Here is a 19,322-nt window from a genome sequence, read left to right as displayed (position 1 = left end):
GGCCAGATGCCCACTTTCCCCTGACCTCTGGCAGCTCTAACGGGCTCTGCTGATGGACAGCTGCATGGCCAGTGCCCATGGCAGCTGCGTTCCATCTGAGCGGTGTGGCTTCAGAGGCCCCTCTTCTCTCAGTCTAGCACCACTTCCTTTTACCCAAAGGCCTGAAAGCTCACATCAATGGTGTTTCCGGGCTTAGCGCTTTGCCTCCTATGAAAATATAAAGACTAATTCTCTCCGTCGCTTTCTCCTCGGCGTGAACGAACAGCAAGTGGGTTGTTTTCCAGAACACCCCAGTCTAGCCCGCTGACACGGGATGCTGCACCGGCTTTTTGTGAACTGCACCTCATGGTGGAGTGTCACCCGCCCAGCGTCAGCCCTCGGGAGATGACACTTGTTTCCCTGGAGGGGGGGCGTCTGGGTCGGGAGATGCTCCCAGCTGTGGGTCCCAGAGTCTTCCGGCTTGTCTCTTCTTCCCCGGGGAGAGTCTTGAGGGGAAGACTGCCCCACTGAGGCTCCAGACTCAGTTCAGGGGGACCTGCCTCCCTGCGTCCTTCTGAACGGTTTTCTGAACCTTTGGCAACTCGGTCTGGCGGCCACACATTCCTGTCGTCACCACCCCTACTGGCCGCCAGTGTCTGTTTACAGCGCACTTCCTAGGTGCCAGGCGGTGTGCTAAGCATCCAACCCAAATTAGCTCATTTAAGCTTCTCCACTTAACAAAGAAGGCAACTGTCGCCTGAGCCACGCAGCCCGCATGGGCCTGGGATTTGAACCCAGACAAAACCCAGTCTCTTCCTACTGTCCCAGGCTCTTTCCTTCAAACGTAGCCCCCTTCCCAACCCTCTACACAACAAAACAGAAAATCATGTCAGGTTCACCTTCCCCGCAAGGCAGACGATCCGAGAAGCAGCTGATTCTTAGGGCACCTCGACTGCCTGACGTCTCAGGGTTCCGACACTCTCTTGGGTGGGCAGACAGTGGGGCGGCTGCCCAGCGGGCGTCTCGGTGGACGGGGAGGGACAGAACCTCCCTGAGCTTTACCCATTCGGTGCTAGCTAGGAAGGCACTGGGAGCTTTACATACATTTGCACCGTGGAAATAAATGAACCACCCAAATGAGAAAAGCGAGGCTAATTATTCTGCGCTTACGACAGCAAGGGAGTCAGTCCCCATTGCTTGCACCCTGGCAGAGACTCAAAGGCAGGCAGAGGAGTGGGAAAGCTTTACGGTGGGAAAAAGGCAGCTTCGAGAGGGCTCTAGGTGGAGACCACTGGCCTGGGGAAGCCGCAGGTGGGTTACCTGAGTGGTTGGTTAGGGGTTGGGGGACATATGTGGCTCTCTCTGGTTGGCTTGAGTCAGAAGCAGGGACGAGAACCAGGGAGGCCGTCAGTTATTAATCGAGTCCTGGCTATTTGGGGCTGACTGTCACAGACGTGACTGTTCAGCCTCCTGGATTGTCACTAGAGACAGCGGCCTGGCCTCCTGGGCTGGTCTTTGCACATGAGGCGCTCTGGACTGTGGTTCCAAGTCCTCTTTTTTCCATGTGGCTGGGCCATTGTACCTTCGCGTTGTCAGCATCTGCACACTTAATCCCCACGGCAGCCTATCCTCCTGATGAGGACACTGGGGTCCAAGGAAGTCAAGTAACCTGCCTGAACTCCCTCAGTGGGGGGTGGGGATGTAAGGCCAGGCCCGCCGGGTCCCTGATTCCATGTCTGTCCCCTGTTTAATCTGTCCCTGCACACCGGCCAGTGATCCTCACAGACCTAAATCGATGGCATCCTTCCATTCCCCGGCTTTAAGCCTCCCAATACCGCTCGCCCCCTCTGAGAATGAGACCCTGCCCGCCACCTGCAGATTCAGTCCCATCCACATTCAGGGCCTCAGCGCCTCCTCCCCGGGCTTCTCCGGGCTCTGTTCCAGCCTCCAAGGTGCCGCCCCAGGCCTCCTGAGACCCTGCTTCCCGCATCTCAGTGGTGGGTCAGGGAGGGAGCTTTGTTCTCGCCTTTCCCCCGGCCTGCCACCCTTGTCCTGGCCCGAGGCATCCCTCGGGACATGGCACGGGTATCACCTCCTGCAGTCTCGGCAGCTGGCCCTGCGGGTCAGGACCCTTCCTGAAATAGCAGGGACATCCAGTTCGTGGCTTATCTACCTCCTCTACCACATGGAAACCGCCGCCTGGCGAACTGACTTACCCTGTTCTGTTGTGTTCTCCGTGTCCGGTCCATAGTAGGTGCTCAATAAACACCTTGTGAACAAATCCGCCAGTCTTTGACTCCTTCCTCCCATGGCTGCTCTTCGTATTCCTGAGACGGTGCTTCAGCTCCCGCCCCGACCTGTGACTGACGGAAAGGATGACATCAGGGCCAGACTCAGGCTGTGACTACAGAGGCTGCCTGTGGCCCCTCACTTTGGGGTGAGCTGGGCGGGGGGTCGGCAAGCAGCCCCTCGGGGATAGAGTGGTGTATTTTCAACAGCAGGTGCCCAAAGTAACTGAGGGTCATATGGATCCTCTCAAATACCGGTGCCAGCCTCCCAAAGTCGGATTTACCATCATCCCCCTGTTGCAGCCCATGAGTGAGGCTCGGGGAGGTTAAGGAATCCATCTCAAGTCCCCGGCTAGTGAGGAACCGAGTCGGGATGTAACCCAGATCTGCCTGCCTTTAGAGAACGTGCTGCTACCTGACAGCCGAAAGCAGAGTGAGCTGCCGGGTGTCAGAAGCCTGCTTGTCCTCTGCCCCTCCTGCCCCTCGGGTTCCTCCTGTGCCCTCATTACTGCCCTTGAAGCTCACTGCAACCTGCCGTCACCTGGTGGGGGTAACAAAGGGTTGCCGAGTTCCTCCTCCCTCCCACCCCCTCCCAGCTGTGTATGACTATGAGGTGGGCGTCTCCAGGTGGTTTCAACAAAATATTGGATGCATTAAATACAGATTAGTTGAGGAAAGAAAATCTATGCTGTGGGATCATTCCCGATTGTAATCTTTACAACGTGTATGCCATAACCTTACGCGATTTATAAGCACTTTATTTTTCTGTGACTCAAATCTGCTTCCCAGCAGGAACCACATCCTGGTGTTTGCTCAGCCTGTCTGTGCAGGAGGCTCGGTTCCCAGGTCCCTGGGACTCCCCACAGCTGCTTGGGGCCGGCTCGGGCTCTGACCCGAGGAAGACCCCAGCCCCGTCCCAGGGTCTCCTTGGGGACTGGCTCCCCTGTGTGGGCCTCACTGGGAGCAGAACGGGCAGGGGTGAGGAGGGGCTCTGGCCTTCGAGGTTTTGCCCGGCCCTCTTGGGTATGTCCTCCCCAGGGCAGGGCTGGTCCAGGGGCCATGGGAACAGCCCAAGAGCACTGGGCAGAGGAAGAGGCACTCGGTGTCCGTGGTCAGGTTGCTTCACTGTGTGCCTGAGCCTTAGCGTAGCACTGACTTAGTTCCTTAACGCTGCGTGACTTCAGCCTCAGACCTTGGCCTGGCCTGGGCACCCCGGCACCCGCCCTCCCCCGGGGCCTTCTCCACCGCCACCCTCACATGCTTTCATTTCTTGATGACCCCGAGACAAACCAAATTCAGATGGTTGATCTGACCCTATTCAAAACCCAAACTCTACACGTCCCTGCAAGATCCCCAAATAGGACTTCAGGATTATCTGTGCCTGGGGATTATCCCTCTGTCTCTAGGGCCGTGGCTACGACAGAGCCTGTGTCTCTGAGACCAGCAGCTGCTCCCGGGAAGCTGTTCCGCTCACAGCTCTGCAGGCCGAGCCCTCCTGTTTCGCAGACCAGCAAACCGAGACCTGGAGGGGAAAGCGACTTGCTCGGGGCGCCCTGGCTGGGACAGAGGCAGGAACAGAACCCAGGATTTGAGGCCTGGGGTGGGGTCCTCTCCATGATGGCTGGGGGCTCTGATTTAGAAGTAGAGGGCGCGTTCCCTTCTCCAACACCTGGAAATCAGGGAGTCGACAGGCTTGTGGTCTTCAGGGCCCAGCTCAGTGAGCCAGCAAATCAATGACACCCGTGTGTTTGTGACGTCCTTAACTGTCCCTGTTTAAAATCTTCCACCCCCTCCCCCCAGATTCTTGATCGCTTTGATTCCTCCCAGCAGCAAACTTTTCAGAGACTGTCATTCACCTGGAGGTAGCAATGACTTGTAGCCACAGCTATGGAGTATGGCCGCTAGTCTCACTCAGGGGGGAAAGCCGGGATGGTGGAGACCGCGTGTCAGCCTGAAAGCACTGATCCCCACTACCCCCTTGAGGTCCCTTCTATCCAAAGCCGTTTTGCAACGGAAATTTGCTGCATTTTAGGTCAACCACGGGAAGAGACAGACCCGAGTCATGCTCCACCTGGCCCGATTCCAAACTTGAACTCTTGCTGATTTGTGCTGATGTCACCCAAGCAAGATTTGATGTGAAACTGCAAGGGAAAGCTGGGCCCGGGGAGGGAGGGGGTGGCGTTTGCTGTGAGGAGAGAGGGGAGGAAAAGTGAAGTTCTGTTTTATAACAATGGAGAGAGGAGCGGGAGGGCACGGGACCGAAAGTCAGGAAACTGCTGCTCTATTCTTGGCCCGGCAGTTAGCTTGCTGTGTGGCCTTGGGCAGGTCACTTCCCCTCTTTGACCTCAGTTTCCTCATTTTATAAAACCCAACGGAGGATCTCCATCCAAGGCCTCTTTCGGTTCTAAAGGGCCCGTGATTCTAGCTCGGTCCCTGGGCACGGGTGAAGAAATCAAAGACTTGGTTTCATTTCATAACTTGGGCCCCTTAAGCACTTCCCAGCTGGGGCTGGGAACGGGACCAGACACTCATTGGCCGAGCTCATCTGAGTTTCAGCGAGGGGGCCAGCAGCCTGGGCTGTCAGGAGCCTCACCCAAGGGGAGGACAGGGGCGGGTGCGGGCCGGACGAAAGCTTAGTCCGGCCACCCCAGGGCTGGGCTTGGCACCCCGGCATCCAGGCTGACGTGTCAGCTTCTGGAGGCTCAAGTGTCTTAGATGCTGCTTTTGATCAATGGAAAACTGGGAAAGCAACAAATAATAACATCCATTTGCTGGCAATTTCAGTCGTTTGTGGTATTTAATTAGCATAATTGACCTGAACCGGCCCTTTTTCTCCACCTGAATTTAAAAATACATCACTGCTCCCTCCACCCCAATACATCTGAGAAATTTTCTTTTTTTTAATGAGGTTTTAACTAAAGCCCAATATCAAAACACCATATAATACTTTTATCTCATTGAAGACATTTGATGCTTATTAAAATATTATTGCTTTAAGGCCTATTTTGATTTTTTTTGCCCAAGAGTGTATGCAGAGCCTTGCTACTCAGATAATAACAAAGAAACCTTAAACATGAAGAAAACACATGAAAGGTAATATGTTCCCCATTAGTCCCCGTATCATTTCCCCAGGATTACTGCTTTCCAAATATAGCATTAGTTTAAAAATAAAAGGCCGTTTACAGTAATGGGACACTTGCTACTACTTTGAGCATATGGGCCCTCCAAGGGGCTTGCACGACAGCTTCATGAAGAGGGACTTCAGGGGAGAGGGCTGGCTTTCACACAAACCCCAGGATGCCCACTCATAGCTCCCCCCAGACAGGCCACCGACCCTGACCCAAGACTCAAGTCGAACAAGCCTCTTATTCCTCTTTCGGAACTGCCTCTTTTGGTGCATTGTTTCTGCCAGAGATGAAAACATTTGGGAAGGTGACAAGTAATCAATTGGGCGCCACCTGGGAAGAAAAGTGACACCCCGGAACTTTGCATTCGGGCCTCATGAGGTTGAGAGTGTGGCTGCCCTCCATGGGAAGGGGGTCCTTTTGGGTTTGGGGGTGCCTTTTGTGCGGGAACATCCAGGGGAAGCAAACTCCAGATGGGAAGGTCTAAGTCATTCGGGAAGTACATGGGTCAAGGGCAGAAGTTTGGTTTATCTGACCCAGACTTAGAAATTTTTTTTTTTTTTTTTTTTTTTTTTTTTTGGCTAAGGAGAGCTCAGATCCATTTTCAGTGGGGTGAACTAATGCAGCTAAGGGACAGAGCATGTACACAGAAGGGCTCCCTCAAGTGCAGTGAGGGCCACTCCAGTTTGCTTCCATGGGCTGGCCCGTGTTGAGCACCCACCGGAAGCTGCTGGCCCGCTGAGGGCCCCTGAGGAGACTCATGTTACACGTTTGCTATTTTGGTCCAACAATGCAGGCTCCTTCCGGTTTTGGGAGCTGGTCTCCTGGCACTCATCAAGTGCCCAGCTTCGAGAGGCCCCAGAGAGCCAGGGAGCGAGCTTCCAGCTCGAAGGGAGGGAGAAGCTCTCCTGGTTTCAAATCCCCAACTAAATGCCAACCATATCTTGTTGTCAGCAGAGAGGGGAAGATCAAGAGAGGGCAACGGGAGAGAATGGAGGGGTGGTAACAAGAGCTAAAATTGATTGTCCTGAAGCCTGCGTTGTCCCTGGAGGCAGGTGGCATTGCCCGCTGGGTAGGGGCGTGCTCGGCCCCACCAGGCACAGCCTTTACCACAGGCAGGGTTCCCGGCGTGCAGCCAATTACAAGTTGGTCGGGGGCTGGAGGTGGTGTCTCGAGGTCTACTCTGGACAGTCACAACTTGGACCTCGTCGTCTGACCTCATCTCATTATTGCTCCTCATGCTCTAAATTCCTCCTTCGGGCCAAGAATCGCTCATTCCCCTTTGCACTCCCTGGGGCAGTGGCTGGCACCGAGCAGGCAGTCAGTTTGAGCCGACAGAACAGGCCCCCGTGGGTAACAGGCTAAAGGAAAGACCAGAGGCCTGGGGGGCGGAGCCAGCCCTCGGTTGGCTGGTTGCCTCCTGAGAACGGGGACAACTGTCTCCATTTATTGGGCACTCACTGCCGCCCGGGTTCAGAGCCAAGCACGTTATATGGGCTCTCATTCGATCCACACCACCACCCTGCCCAAGGGTAACCTCATCAGGCCTCACGTGCAGGGAAGGGGGCTGGGGTGTGGGGAGGTTGACGTACATGCTTGGGCTCACATAGCTGGTGGGTGTGGCAGCAGCCCGGCTCCTGCACCTGAGCCTCGGCCACCATGCTGACCGTCTCCCTCACCTCCCATTGGCTCACAGTCTGGGGTTCCCACCAGTGGCTCCAAAGCCCCCTGGAGCGGTAGCAGATGGAGCCGATCCCTTTGGAACAACGGTACCTTGGGGTCACGGCATCTTTCTAGGGACTCGCCTCCCTTGGGAGAGGATCACGTCGTGGGACTTGAACACGTGACCCGTAGGGAGTTCCTCCTTGAGGAAGTAGGGACTTGAGTGGGACCCTGAAGGAGAAGAAGCGGGCTGCCAGGGGAGGGGAAGGGAGGACCTCCAGGTAGAGGGAGAGGGGTGTGGGGACACAGTGGGCTGGAGGGTAAACCGATAGTACCCCCCCAAATCAAGTCTGACTGATGGGCAGAGGCTGCCAGGAATGCTGGGTTGAAGAGGATTCCAAGGCCGACAAAGAGCTGGGATCAATTAGCAGTGTTGGCCAGGAGCATGGGAGGAAGGAGGTGACCTCCTGCCACATTCTTGTCGTCCCTGGCATAAGGTAGCTAAGGGGACAGTAACACGTGTTAGCTCTTTTGACCTCCTGACAGCTCCTGATTTGGGGGTAAAGGGGGGAACGCGCTGCTACTTAATTTCTCTTTCGTGGACCATTTCCTGCTCACTCTGACTCACCTGGTGCTGATATCAGCGGGTTTCCCGCATCTGTTCCGCAGGACAAATCACCTGCCAAGGCCTGGCTGCCGGCCCTGTAGGGGAGACGGTGGGTCCCACAGTCATGGGGGGGGGGCGGGCAGGGGGAGTGCCACTACAAAGCTCCACAGGTCTCGGGAAGACCCTCTTGTCTCCTGCATTGCAAATGGGTTCCAGCGGCCACTGCTGGGAGACGCCACATTTCTGCTGTGTCAGTGCTATTTCAGACTCTACTCACCTGTAATGAGTGAGATTCTCCGGGAAACATTACCACATCGGACTTGGGGGCTACCCAGTAAGGCAAGAGGATGATCCGCAAGCCAGAGGTTATGACTTTTGATCTAAGTGTTGGCTTTGAAATATTTAAAACTCCTTTGGAACCAACCGGGGTCAGTGCTGTCCTTCACTCTTCTGAGAAAGAGAAAAAGCCAGTCCGGGAGGAAGGAGGCTCTGGGCCGCTTGGCAGGCTGGGAGATCCGTGGGGGTCTTTTGGCTCAAGTGGATGAAGCTGAGGTGAGAGCCGGACTACACACAGGTGACGGGGCGCAGGCAGGGTCCAGGCCCCCTCGGTCTAAATCCCACGGGGCACGCCTCTCCAGCCAGAGCGAGGGCCCCCGGCCAGCTGGTGGCAAAATGAGACTTCCCGGGTCCCTGGTCCTTTTCATGTTGCCTGCGTTGCATTTCCCCACCTTGTGAGTGTAATCTGACCCGCCAGCGTGGAAGGCTTTGGAGGTTTTGAACCTGCCCTACATCAAATACACCCCCTCCTCTACTCGGGAGAAAACCCCGGCCATTCTGTCACAGACTCAGAGGGCATTTGATTGTCTAGAACACATCAAACAGCCCAACTCGCCCTTGTAAAAGTTTTACAAGAAAATCATTGAAGACCAGAAGAGCTATCCTTTCCCTCTCCTCCCCCTTCAGTTTTAAACCTGAGCCGATATTCTGGCTTCCCACACTTCGGTGTCAGCTGGCCGGCGAGAGCGCTGGGCTGGCGGGCGTGCAGCCGTAGAAACCTCGGCCCCCGGATCATTACACTTGCAGGCCACGGCTTGTGGGATCTAGTGATTTGGACATATTTTATTTAACCAGCTTAGTAAAAGGTAATATTCAGCAGCTGTGATCTATAGCAGAATTACAATTTTCAGGGTCAAGGAGGGATTTTGATATTAGGAGGTTGGGCAGCATTGCTATGAAATCTCATGAGCTGTCTTTAAAAATAAATGAGAAAATAGGTTATCCAAGAGTCATTGTAAGGGAAAAATCAATAGGCAGTGTCTATTCACTTGGGCTATCAAAATCCTTGAAATTTGAACAAAAGTTTCACGTTTAGTGTACTGTAGGTTTTGAAATATCGGCGCTGGAGGCTCGGCGGGTACAAATTCATTGTGCTGTGTGCATCCAAACGAGGCGAGCCTTGCGAAGCCGGTCAGCTGCCTCCTAAGAGGGGGGAGTGTTTTGGTGACCAGATGAGATGGGTAAAAGGTGACTCCTGAAGCAAACCGGGGGTCCCACGGCAGGGGGCTCACCCGGAAGTGTCGAGGAGCATCTGCTGTGCCAGGAGTAGGTGTGGCCGGTGGCTCAGTGCCCCTGCCTCTTGTCCAGCGCGACGGTGGACACCACGCTCCTTCCCGCTCCACAGTCCACAGTATCTCTGCCCTCAGGTGGGGAACAAGTGATAATTTAATAGGGAACTTCCTGGCGGTGGAAATCTGATGGGGCAGGTCAGCCGGAGTGATAGAAGTTGCCTCCTATTCATTCGTTAGTTCATTCTCGATACGTTTTTTATTTTTATTTTCTTTTTCATCGTTTCAAAAGTGTCTTTTAGCTTCCTTCAGGATGGCGTACCTTGGCATTCAATAGGCTCCGATCAGCCCAACCAACGGAGACTGCCTTTCCTCTCCAGGTGGGTTTCGGTGACTCAGTTCCTTAGGCAGGTGATTGCCAGGTAACTGCTGGGTCTCTCCCACCAGCCTGTGAGCTCTGGGCAAGGCAGACTCTGGTTTGGGGTTCAAAGCTGTTTTCCGATCCCTGGTTCCATGTCTGACATTCAGTGTTAACAAATAATTTGAAAACATTTTTTTAAATGAAAAAAAAATGTTAATGAAGAACATGAAGATCTTCCTTTGATTTTTATTAATAGAAGGCATTCCCGAGGCATTTTAAGGCCATAATCATGAGCAATCTTTAAGGAAAACAAAATAAAAACACCCCAAGCTCCCCATCCTCAATATTTGTCCACCACGATGTTAAAGAGCAGCTCGTTTAACCAAGACGAGGGGATGGTGATTGTTTATCACATCCCCGGTGGTATCTTCCTATCAGTCCTCTGGGTGGGTGATATTTTCCCTACTTTACAGTTGAGGAAAGAGAAGCCCAGTGAAGACATGGGTAGATTATTCCAACTCACCAACGAGAGAACCAGAGCTCATGTTTGTGGTCACTCTGCAAAGCCATCTCTGAGACAATTAAAGAAGAAGTGGGGGTGGGGGTGGGGGTTGGGGGGGGGGACCGGCATTCAAAAGCAACCTTGAACATGATCCTTTCAAGTTCTACCATTAAAACAAAAAACTGACAGCGTCTACATTCACCGTACAGAAACTGTAGCAAAGTACTGAAGATTTATAACTCCCCTTTTTTTAGAAAGGGAATGGAAGATAAATAATTGAAATGCAAAGGGTGGGCATAGCAGACGTTGGATTGAGGCATTTTATTTAACTCATCAAATAATACAAGTCAGTTTGGGAAACAACAATCAACATATATTACTTGTACTAATGATATGTAGAACCGCATTTCCAAGAAATGTAATGAAAATAAATGCTGAAAATAAATTACTCCGTGGAATACACCAAATAAATAGTTTTGTTTGTTTTTTTTTTAAAGAAAATATAACCCTATGAATACGAGGGGGAAAAAGTGAGGGGAAGGAGGCATTGTGGAGCTGGGGGAAATTTGACCTTGAAACGAACGCCTGAATGAGATGAAGGAGCAGGACGGATCGATGAAAATTAACAGACGGTCGCACTCCTTCCCCTCATCCCCTTGGCTGTAGGCGCGATTTCTCCCCATCCCCGAGACACGCTCTGAGCATCGCTCCTGACACCCACCGTCTGAGTGATCCAGATAATGTGATCGCACCATCATTAGGAACCATGAAATTGCAATTCCGCGGGGAAGGAGCGCTATCGTTCAGTTACGCAGAGGAGAGCCATTAATTAGCAGATTTCAGTTTAAAGTGACTACGTTCTACACGAGTTCTAATCCCACTCTGGAGCGGCTCTCAGGCCTCATGGATTATCTGGAGGAGGTGGAGCTGGACCCAGAAGACGTCACTCAAAAGGAAATGAAGTGAAATAAGATAAAGTTGAAGGAAGAAAAAAAAAAAAAACCCCGCAAAACGTTAAAACGAGTGCGAGATCTTCCACTATCGGGGAAAGGCAGGAGAAGAAGTCAAACGGCCGTCCAAGTTTTCCTCTCCTGAAATGGCACACTGTTATGCAGTTTAATATCTGGGCTCCGTTTGAGGCAACTTGATCTAAACGGACTCATTCATTCATTCACTCATGCAGTCATCCCACCAAAGTTATCTTTTTTTAAAAAAATGTTCATTTTTGGGAGAGAGAAAGAGAGAGAGTGGGGGAGGGGCGGGGGGGGGGCCAGAGGATCCCAAGCGGGCTCCGCGCTGACAGCACAGAGACCCATACAGGGCTCGAACCCACGAACCTCGAGATGAAGGCAGATGCTTAACTGACTGAGTCACCCAGGTGCCCCCACAAATGTTATCTTAAAGTAACGGTACTTTTACAGAAGATGACAGGCTGCTACATGGATCCCTTGGACAGTTGAGTCCTCAAACATCAGGCAAGGCAGGTGGATAGTTGCCCTTGAAACTTCCATGAGAGTAGCCGGGGAAATGATTCTGAAATGCAGCTATCTTCCCCCTGGAAGTCTAAGTGGAACCAAGAGTTTTACCATTCTCAAGAAGATGATCCCTCAAGCCAAACCTGGTTGGCGCCTGCCTTCCCCAGTGCTGGTACCTTTGTACTGAGCTCTGAAATCCTGGCCTCACCGTTAAATAAAAGGGATGCGTGTAGAGACCAGTGGCCAGTCTTTGCACACTGTCAGGCCTCAGCCCTTGGGCTGGCTGACATCTTTCCATTTGACAAAATGCTTGGGTTCCAAATATGGAGGCCAGTCCAAATGTACGCCAGGGGAGAGGGGTGGCTTTTAGACTGGGGGTTTGGATCTAGGACATAATACCTAGGGACATACCTGGGGAAGAGACTGACTTGTCAATGGTGAAAGCTCCATGAGGGGGGCTGAACCCCCTTTTAAGAAAGAAGGGCCATGTTCCAAGGCCAAGGGTTGGCACCACACTGGTTTCTAAATCTTGTTCGTGAGTTTTTTCTGAGTATACCTTCATAATGTGCCCGTGGGCAAGGGAGGGGAAGCACAAGGTTAATGGTCTGGTTTCCTGATAGGGAAGTGGGTGCCCCAGAGGGAAAGTGACTCATCCAGGCAGGACGGGCTCCGTAATTGGTAAGATCCAAAGCAAAATGAAAATAGGGAGCCCTGTATTCAGAAAGCAGGAAAAAAATGCCTTTTCTTTTTTTTCCCTGGTCTCTCACTCTTGACTAGGCATGGTGTTTCAAATTTTCTAGTTAACGTCCTTCTAAGTAAAGTCAACTTTTTAAAACACTAGGATGAATTTTACTTTTCATTTTTATATTGTGTAAAGCCAGTTTTAAAGGTAAATAGCAGAACATTGATACGTGTGTGGAATCACCAGTTACACAACACGTTTTGTCACTTGTTTCGAGAGGGTGCCTCAAACTGGCTGGAAGAGACAAGCTGGACTCAGGAAAGTTGGAAGAAGGGAGAAAGGGCTCCCCGAGGCTTGGGGGTTCTCCCAGGGGGAGTAGAGAGCCCCATGGGTGCTGGGCCCTGCTTTGTGACTTGGCCAAGCACTTGTCCTCCAGCCTGGTGGTCAGGCGCCCTTCTTTCCCAGCAGCTGGACTGACACGTTGTGCCCCAGGCCTGGAACAGGGGGTCGAGCCAGGCATCTCCCTCTTCTGCAGGATCCCTGCCCCAACCCCCAGAAGATGGGCAACCCCAGGGGCGGTGCGAGCTTTGTGCCAGGATGCACTAGGTATCCTAGGTCCCTGTATTGGGGCAGATTAGAGGCCCCTCCCAGTGAGTCCTTCACTAAATGTGCTCTGATGCTGCCAGAGTAAGGCAGGAACTGTGGCCGTCACGCCCCATCCCCAAGATGCTGTGGGCTGCACATGTCCAACCCTTGACCCTCCCCATGCCTGAGCCCAGGTGGGGGACAGGCTGGCAGCAGTTGCTGGGTGGAGGTTGGGATGGGAAGGCCAAGTGGAAATGGGGCTCCAGGGGGCTGAGCATCAGACCCCGGAAGCAGGGAGGCAGGACTGCTTGTGAGCCCGGTCTCCAAGCTCCGAGTTCATGGTCCATTGGCTCGCTGGACTTCATTTGCAAAACACAATTACAAAGACAAAATTATCACAAATTTCAAGACAGTGACTGTAGATCATTAAGCACCCAGTGTGGGGCCCTCCTGAGTGTGGGGCCAGTCGTGCGTCCGCACCGGTCACGAGCCCATGCTATCGGCCCTGCATCCGAGACCACCCAAAAGCTCGGCGCACCAAGTCTCCTGCTCTTCCAGGAGGTTCGACGCACCCGCGGCTGCCATCTTACTCCTACGCCTTTGGCCCTCGCTTTATCAGGAACATTCCCTTTCCACTGCCGTGGATGACTGGAGTTGGCAGGGGCCTACCCTCCTGAGACTTTCCAAACGACTTTCCCATTTGCCAGATGAGGCACCAAAGCCCCAAGCAGGCTCTGATTTGTTATCATGAGGCCACATGCCAGGCTGGTGGCACGGAAGGGCCCAGAGCTCTGAGTACCTCTGGCCTGGAAGATGCCAGACTTTGGGAAAAGAGCAAAGCCTCGCGGGGGCTCCCTGCTAGGCTGCTCCTAGGGGTGAATCCACTGCTGCCACAACCACTAGAACTTGGAACATCATCAGGGCGTCTTCCAGCACGTTCTTAGCATCCACAGCCAAGGTGTTTGCCAGAGGCCGCTGTGGACTCGCCGTCAGGGGAGGGGGACTCTGATTCTCACTTAATTGTTTCTCACCCGATTCTTTTGGTGGAGACGGGGGTGGCTCGGGATGGCAGACCTGAGCACAGAAAGGACTTTGCCCGGTGATGCTAGGAGCTCAGCTGAGGGGACACCAGGGTGCCCGCTGCCGGTTAGTTCCTCAAGAGAGCAAAGATCTGACATTCAGGGCAAAAAAATGATCATAGCCGCCAGGGACGGACCTGAGTTTTTCTGTATGTGTTGGTTTAAAGACTGTAACTGAGGAATGTTATTCCCGTGGTCTGAAGGCCAACACTACCAAAGAGACCAGCGGTGCTGTAGTTGGGCCACGGCTTCCAGAATGTGGTGCTGTTTGAGTTACGTCTCCTTGTGCAGAGGAGGCTCGACTAGAGGCTGAAGATCCGGACTCCACTCCTGGCCTCACCACCCATCTGCTGGGTGCTCTTGAGCAAAGTCTCATTCCCTCTCTGAGCACCATTTCCCCACCCGAACAAGAAGGTTGGCCCAAAGGGCCCCTAAAGCCTGCAAAGCTAGAGGGTTCCACGAATTTGAGCCCATCCACCTGGCTCTTGGTTGGCTTTGGCTATCCAAACTGTCGTCGAGGTGGCCAGCACGGAGCTCAAGGGATGCCGGTCCCACATTTGCTCATTTCCAACCTCACTCTCTCTGGCTGTCCTTCGCCATGTGGGTTACGTCCCCTCACGGGAGCTCAGGGAGGCCTGTCCGGAGGCTGGGACCCGTGGCAGCCTCTGCCGGGATGCCCAGGCTCGTCCTGTCCCCAGATCAAAGTTTCTCCACTGTCTGGGGGAGGGTGACCAATCAGCCTCGTGCCCAAATCTGGATTCTGCTTCTATTTTCCCCTTTCTGCATGGGGGACAGAGAGAGGAAAAGAAGGAGAGAGAAGCCTTTGAAAAATGTCTCCTGCTCCATCGCTCAGCAATTCACCTCGCCGCTGAGCCCAGTGACACTCCCGTGGTGCACCTCTTAGCCACTCGGCAACTTTTTTCCCTTTTATGATATTTTGGGTTTCTGATTGCCTGCCAAGTCAAACCTTTATCATTTAATAAGCAGAAAAAAGAAAGAAAGAAAAAAGAAAAAGGAAAAAACCCCTCTAAGTCAGTCCCAATCTAAAGGGTCCCCATTCCTGTTCCCTGCCTCTCGGGGGCTGGTCCTGGATATGAAGCCAATGCTGATGGGGACTCAACCACTTGCAGGCAAATGTCAACCCTACTCTACTTCAGCGGGGCCATTTTGCACACGTAGTCCTGGAAGTTGCAAGAAGGCACGAACACACAGCACTAGAGTGCTTTGCGAGAATTCGGGGAGACGGGGCTTTAACCTCAGGGGCACCAGTGGCAGGTGGCAGAGGCATGGACGGTGCGATGTGCCTTTCAGACCCTGACAGTGACCTGCCTGAGATTAGATAGCAAGTCGGGGCTCTGGGAATGAAAGCTACTTTCCTACCCATGGCCCCCGGGGCCGTGGGACGACACAAGCTCTGTGTTCTTACCTAGCTTCTCCACCATGTGTCTTTGGGCCCTGGAACGGTAAGTAGATAGTCAATAAATATCTTTTGCCTAGATGAATAAATCTGATTACACCTCTCACACTTCAAACAGGGAGAGGTTCGGTTGTTCAGAAACCCTGTCGGGGACAGCAGTGAGCCCACTGAAGCCCCTAGCTGTCTCTTCGCTCTGTAGTTTCTTGTGGGGGGTGGGGTGGTGGTGGGCATGGATGAAGAAAAGATGGAAATCAAGCAGAGAGAGGCTCTGAGGGTCACCGTGTCCCTGCTATGCGGAGACCCCTGGATGCGGCAGTGTGGGGAGGGGCTGCCCGGGGCTCTTCCCCAAATGCCAGATTGTACATTGTGAAGCCTTGGCCTCTTCTTATGTCAGCAGGGCCGGTGGGGGCGGGGGAGCAGGCTGGAGCAGCTCCACAAGGAAAGCAATTGGCTGGAACCCCCTGCCTACTGTTCTAACTATCCCTCCACCACACCCCCAACCTCCTTCCTGCGTTCTCTCCTCCTCCTCTTCCTCCTCCTCACAAAGGCATTGCTGTGGGATGTGCCAGGGGACCCTCAAACGGTTATCTGGCCTTTGCAGGGCCCATGTGTCTCTGACCTGAGTGGTCCTGAGTCCTGGCCAGGATGTGTGTGGGCTTCTAGGGTTAGGCTGTGCCCCCGGCAACCCATTCATTACCCCACAAGGCACCTGATCCCAAGAGAAATCACCAGGCAGCCAAGGTCTCCTTCCCTTCTACCCTTTCTCCCAAAGATCACTAACTGCTCCCTCCCATGGTGGGTCTTTCCTCCCCTGGATCCGAAATCTGCTCTCAGGAGAGGGTCAGACAATTCACCCAGAAGGATCAGTGGTTGATGGGACCTCAGCTGACCGGAGGAAAAGGAATCTGCTTTTTTCCAGGGTTCGAGGTCAGACACCAAAGGCATGGGCTTTTAAGGGTGGGATTTCAGGTATCCACCAGCCCACCATGCACAGGGTGTCCCTGTGCAGAGACCTGGCTCATCGTACAACTGTACGTGGCTTGGAGGGCCAAGGCCTGGGTCACTTGCTGTGTCCAAAAGAGAAGCGAACAAGGAGGGGGACAGTGTGTCTGCAGCCTCAGGGTGTGGGGCTGGCGGGCTTCAGGCCCTGCGCATTTAGCATCCAATGGCTGATGCTTCTCTACTGAATTTAACAACAACCCCATCCCCCAAAGACATGACGGATTCTAGCCACATCCTCGGCTCCTCTCTTCTGATGGTGTTAGGACAGAAAATTAACAGGAACGGGCAGTCTGGCATCCAAAGCGCTTAGCCCAGTGCCCGGCATGCAGTAGGCCTCCGTACGTGTCAGCCGAGGGTGCCTCTGTGGCCTGGGTCTTTGGCAGAACCTTCTGGAGAGAAGCTGGAGCCCGAGGATGTATTTCATTCTCCACTCTGTGGGGCCTCATCATGTAAAAAAAAAAAACAAAAAAAAAACCATTTCTCTCTAACTCAGGTACTTTTCTCGGCAAAATAAGTCAAGAACAAAAACGTTGAGGCAACGAAGCAGCACTGGGCTGGAGAAGGGCCTTGGCCACCCCTGTTTCCCCCCCGCCCCCGTCCTGTCCCCTCCTGAACACACCTGGGGAGGCCGAGGAGGTGGGGGAGGGAGGGCGCTGCACTGAACGGTGCTGTCCTGCCCCCAGGAAAAGTCCAGGCAGCTCTCAGAGGAGCTGTGTGTGCAACAGATCAATATGGGCTTCGGGGCCGCTGAGCTATTATTCACGCCAAAGGGCCTTGTTTGGATGAAGGGAAGGAGGGGGTGCACGAGTTCACAGAATCACAGTCTAGAGCTCTGCTGCTTGGCATTTCCCCCTCTCTCTGTGATGCCTTCGTTATTTATGTAGCACGAGTAATGAGGTGATTCAGGATGAGGAAGTGCTTTTCCCACAGCATGCTGGGAGCTCCTTGAGGCATGACAACAGGGGTTGTGTGTGATTTGGGCCGGGGTCCTGGGAGATAGGCACCTTGCCTTTCCCCTCCTTTGGCTCCTCCTGAAGGAGGCCGATAATGGGCCCAGGGTGGCACAAAGCGGGGCCTTGATGCCCGTGCCCCTCCCTCTTGACTGCCCCCCCCCCCCCGGGATGAGCCCCCCTCACCATTGCCTCTCCCCTGGTGCTAGGAATCCATCCTTCACCTACGGACCATCTGTTCCTCACCTCCTCACACATTCCCAATCCCCTTGTCCTGTCACTTTGGGTCTGCCCCACCATCTTGTTTTTGCCCTACGTGCCTCTGGTAAGCTGGCTTTGGAACATTCATCTTATTGCTGACCTGGAATCCTAACGGACACGGCCAGTCTCTCTCGCCAATCCCTATGTCTTCCCTCCTCTACAACAGAAGAGGATGCTGACCCTCGTTCCATCACCTATTTCAGGACCCTGTATCCAGCCTTGGTTCCAATCACACACAAATATTCTCCTGCCTGTGCCGGTCCACTCTTGGTCTCCCTCCTTGGATGCACTGCTTGTGGCTTTAAAAAACTTCTCTGGGGGCGCCTGGGTGGCTCAGTCGGTTAAGCGTCCGACTTCAGCTCAGGTCACGATCTCGCGGTCCGCGAGTTCGAGCCCCGCGTCGGGCTCTGGGCTGATGGCTCAGAGCTTGGAGCCTGCTTCTGATTCTGTGTCTCCCTCTCTCTCTGCCCCTCCCCCGTTCATGCTGTGTCTCTCTCTGTCTCAAAAATAAATAAATGTTAAAAAAAAAAAATTTATAATAAAAACTTCTCTGAGCTCTCCACACGGTCACCTGCCCCATTTTAAAAAGGCTGACATGTTGTCTAAGAGCTACCCGACTTGTCATAAAATGTGGATGGCCCCTGGCAGACAGCACTGGTTTGAGCGCGATGGGTTACAGGCAAAGCCATGTAAGCAAGAATGTTCCCTGGAATTTAGTTTAAAGTGATGAATTATAGCAGAGGACGAAGTCAAGTTTGAGGGCTGGCATCTCATCTCAGGCAACCAGTGTCTTTGGGAGTCAGACTGGGGATGGCTTACCACAAAGCCTTCCTTCCTTTTGGAAAAACGACTTTGAGCGTATCTTTTGCTGAGGTGTGGAGTCCGTTCTGAAGGTGGCGAGTTGTCATGTGGCTAATTTGGAACAGATTGAAATGGAAGCTCGAGACCGCCCCAGGCCCTGGTGTGTCTGCTGTTTCTATGCCCACGGTGATCTATGAGGCTTAGGACTGGCCTCACGTGGCTCGTGCCTGCTGGATGAGCCCCTCCCATGCCGCGGCTCCTACTGGATTGTCTGTCCTTTGGTGGGTGATGCTGAGAGGTGGTGGCTGAGCGAGGGACATGTGCCGTCTCTCCCCTTCACATCCACGGAGCAGCTGCCCAAGGAGTCTGTCTTTCTGAGGATGCGTGGGTGGGAGGAAAACAAGCCGGCAGGGAAGTACTCCTTGTTCCTTGATATTGACCAGCACACCCCAGCCCAGACATACCAATGAACCAGGCCTCTGAGAGCGCTTCCCTGCTTATGTGAAACTTATCGAATCAAACAGGGTGACCAAAGGCAGCCGGCAGTTGCGGCACGGAGAGTGCCACGGACTTCAGACTCGGGATGAAGGTGCCACCTTTCCCCTCCAGCTCAGAGCCCACGGAAAAGCTGATGATCTCACCGGTGGCAAGTCCCAGAAAGGAAAAAAGACGGAAGGTCAATCCCAGCAAAGCATGGCTCCTATTGTCTACTAGGAAAGCAATGAGCTCATTGACTACACAGAGACGCCCCGGACACCCCATCACACCCTCCCCACACCAGCCGACTGGACACACAAGTGCTCCTTTAAGAAAGCCCTACTTACTCTCCAGACCACAGTCCTCCAACCACACACTCAGCTAGCGGAGGAGACAAGTGGACCAGAAACAAGGGACTCACAGAGGTTCCTCTGAAACCAGCCCCAGCCACAACCAACCAACAGTCCTTGGCTCTGGATGTGCATTTCTCCCAGGAAAGCCATT

The 19,322-nt window shown here is 53.5% G+C and overlaps 1 protein-coding gene across 1 annotated transcript in view; it reads right to left on the bottom strand.

Moving 5' to 3' along the window:
- Positions 1-11,429: 11,429 nt before the first annotated feature.
- VTI1A (vesicle transport through interaction with t-SNAREs 1A) overlaps positions 11,430-19,322 on the bottom strand; it is a 356,388-nt gene continuing 348,495 nt past the window's right edge. Inside the window, exon 8 of the mRNA XM_015539822.2 lies at positions 11,430-16,770. Coding sequence (XP_015395308.1) covers positions 16,602-16,770 — 169 coding nt within the window. The 3' untranslated portion in view covers positions 11,430-16,601. The remainder of the gene's footprint in view (positions 16,771-19,322) is intronic.

This window comes from Panthera tigris, chromosome D2, assembly GCF_018350195.1.
Source record: "Panthera tigris isolate Pti1 chromosome D2, P.tigris_Pti1_mat1.1, whole genome shotgun sequence".
NCBI lineage: Eukaryota > Metazoa > Chordata > Mammalia > Carnivora > Felidae > Panthera > Panthera tigris.
The sequence above is the reverse complement of the archived record's forward strand: the minus strand, read 5'-3'. Positions and strand labels throughout refer to the sequence as shown.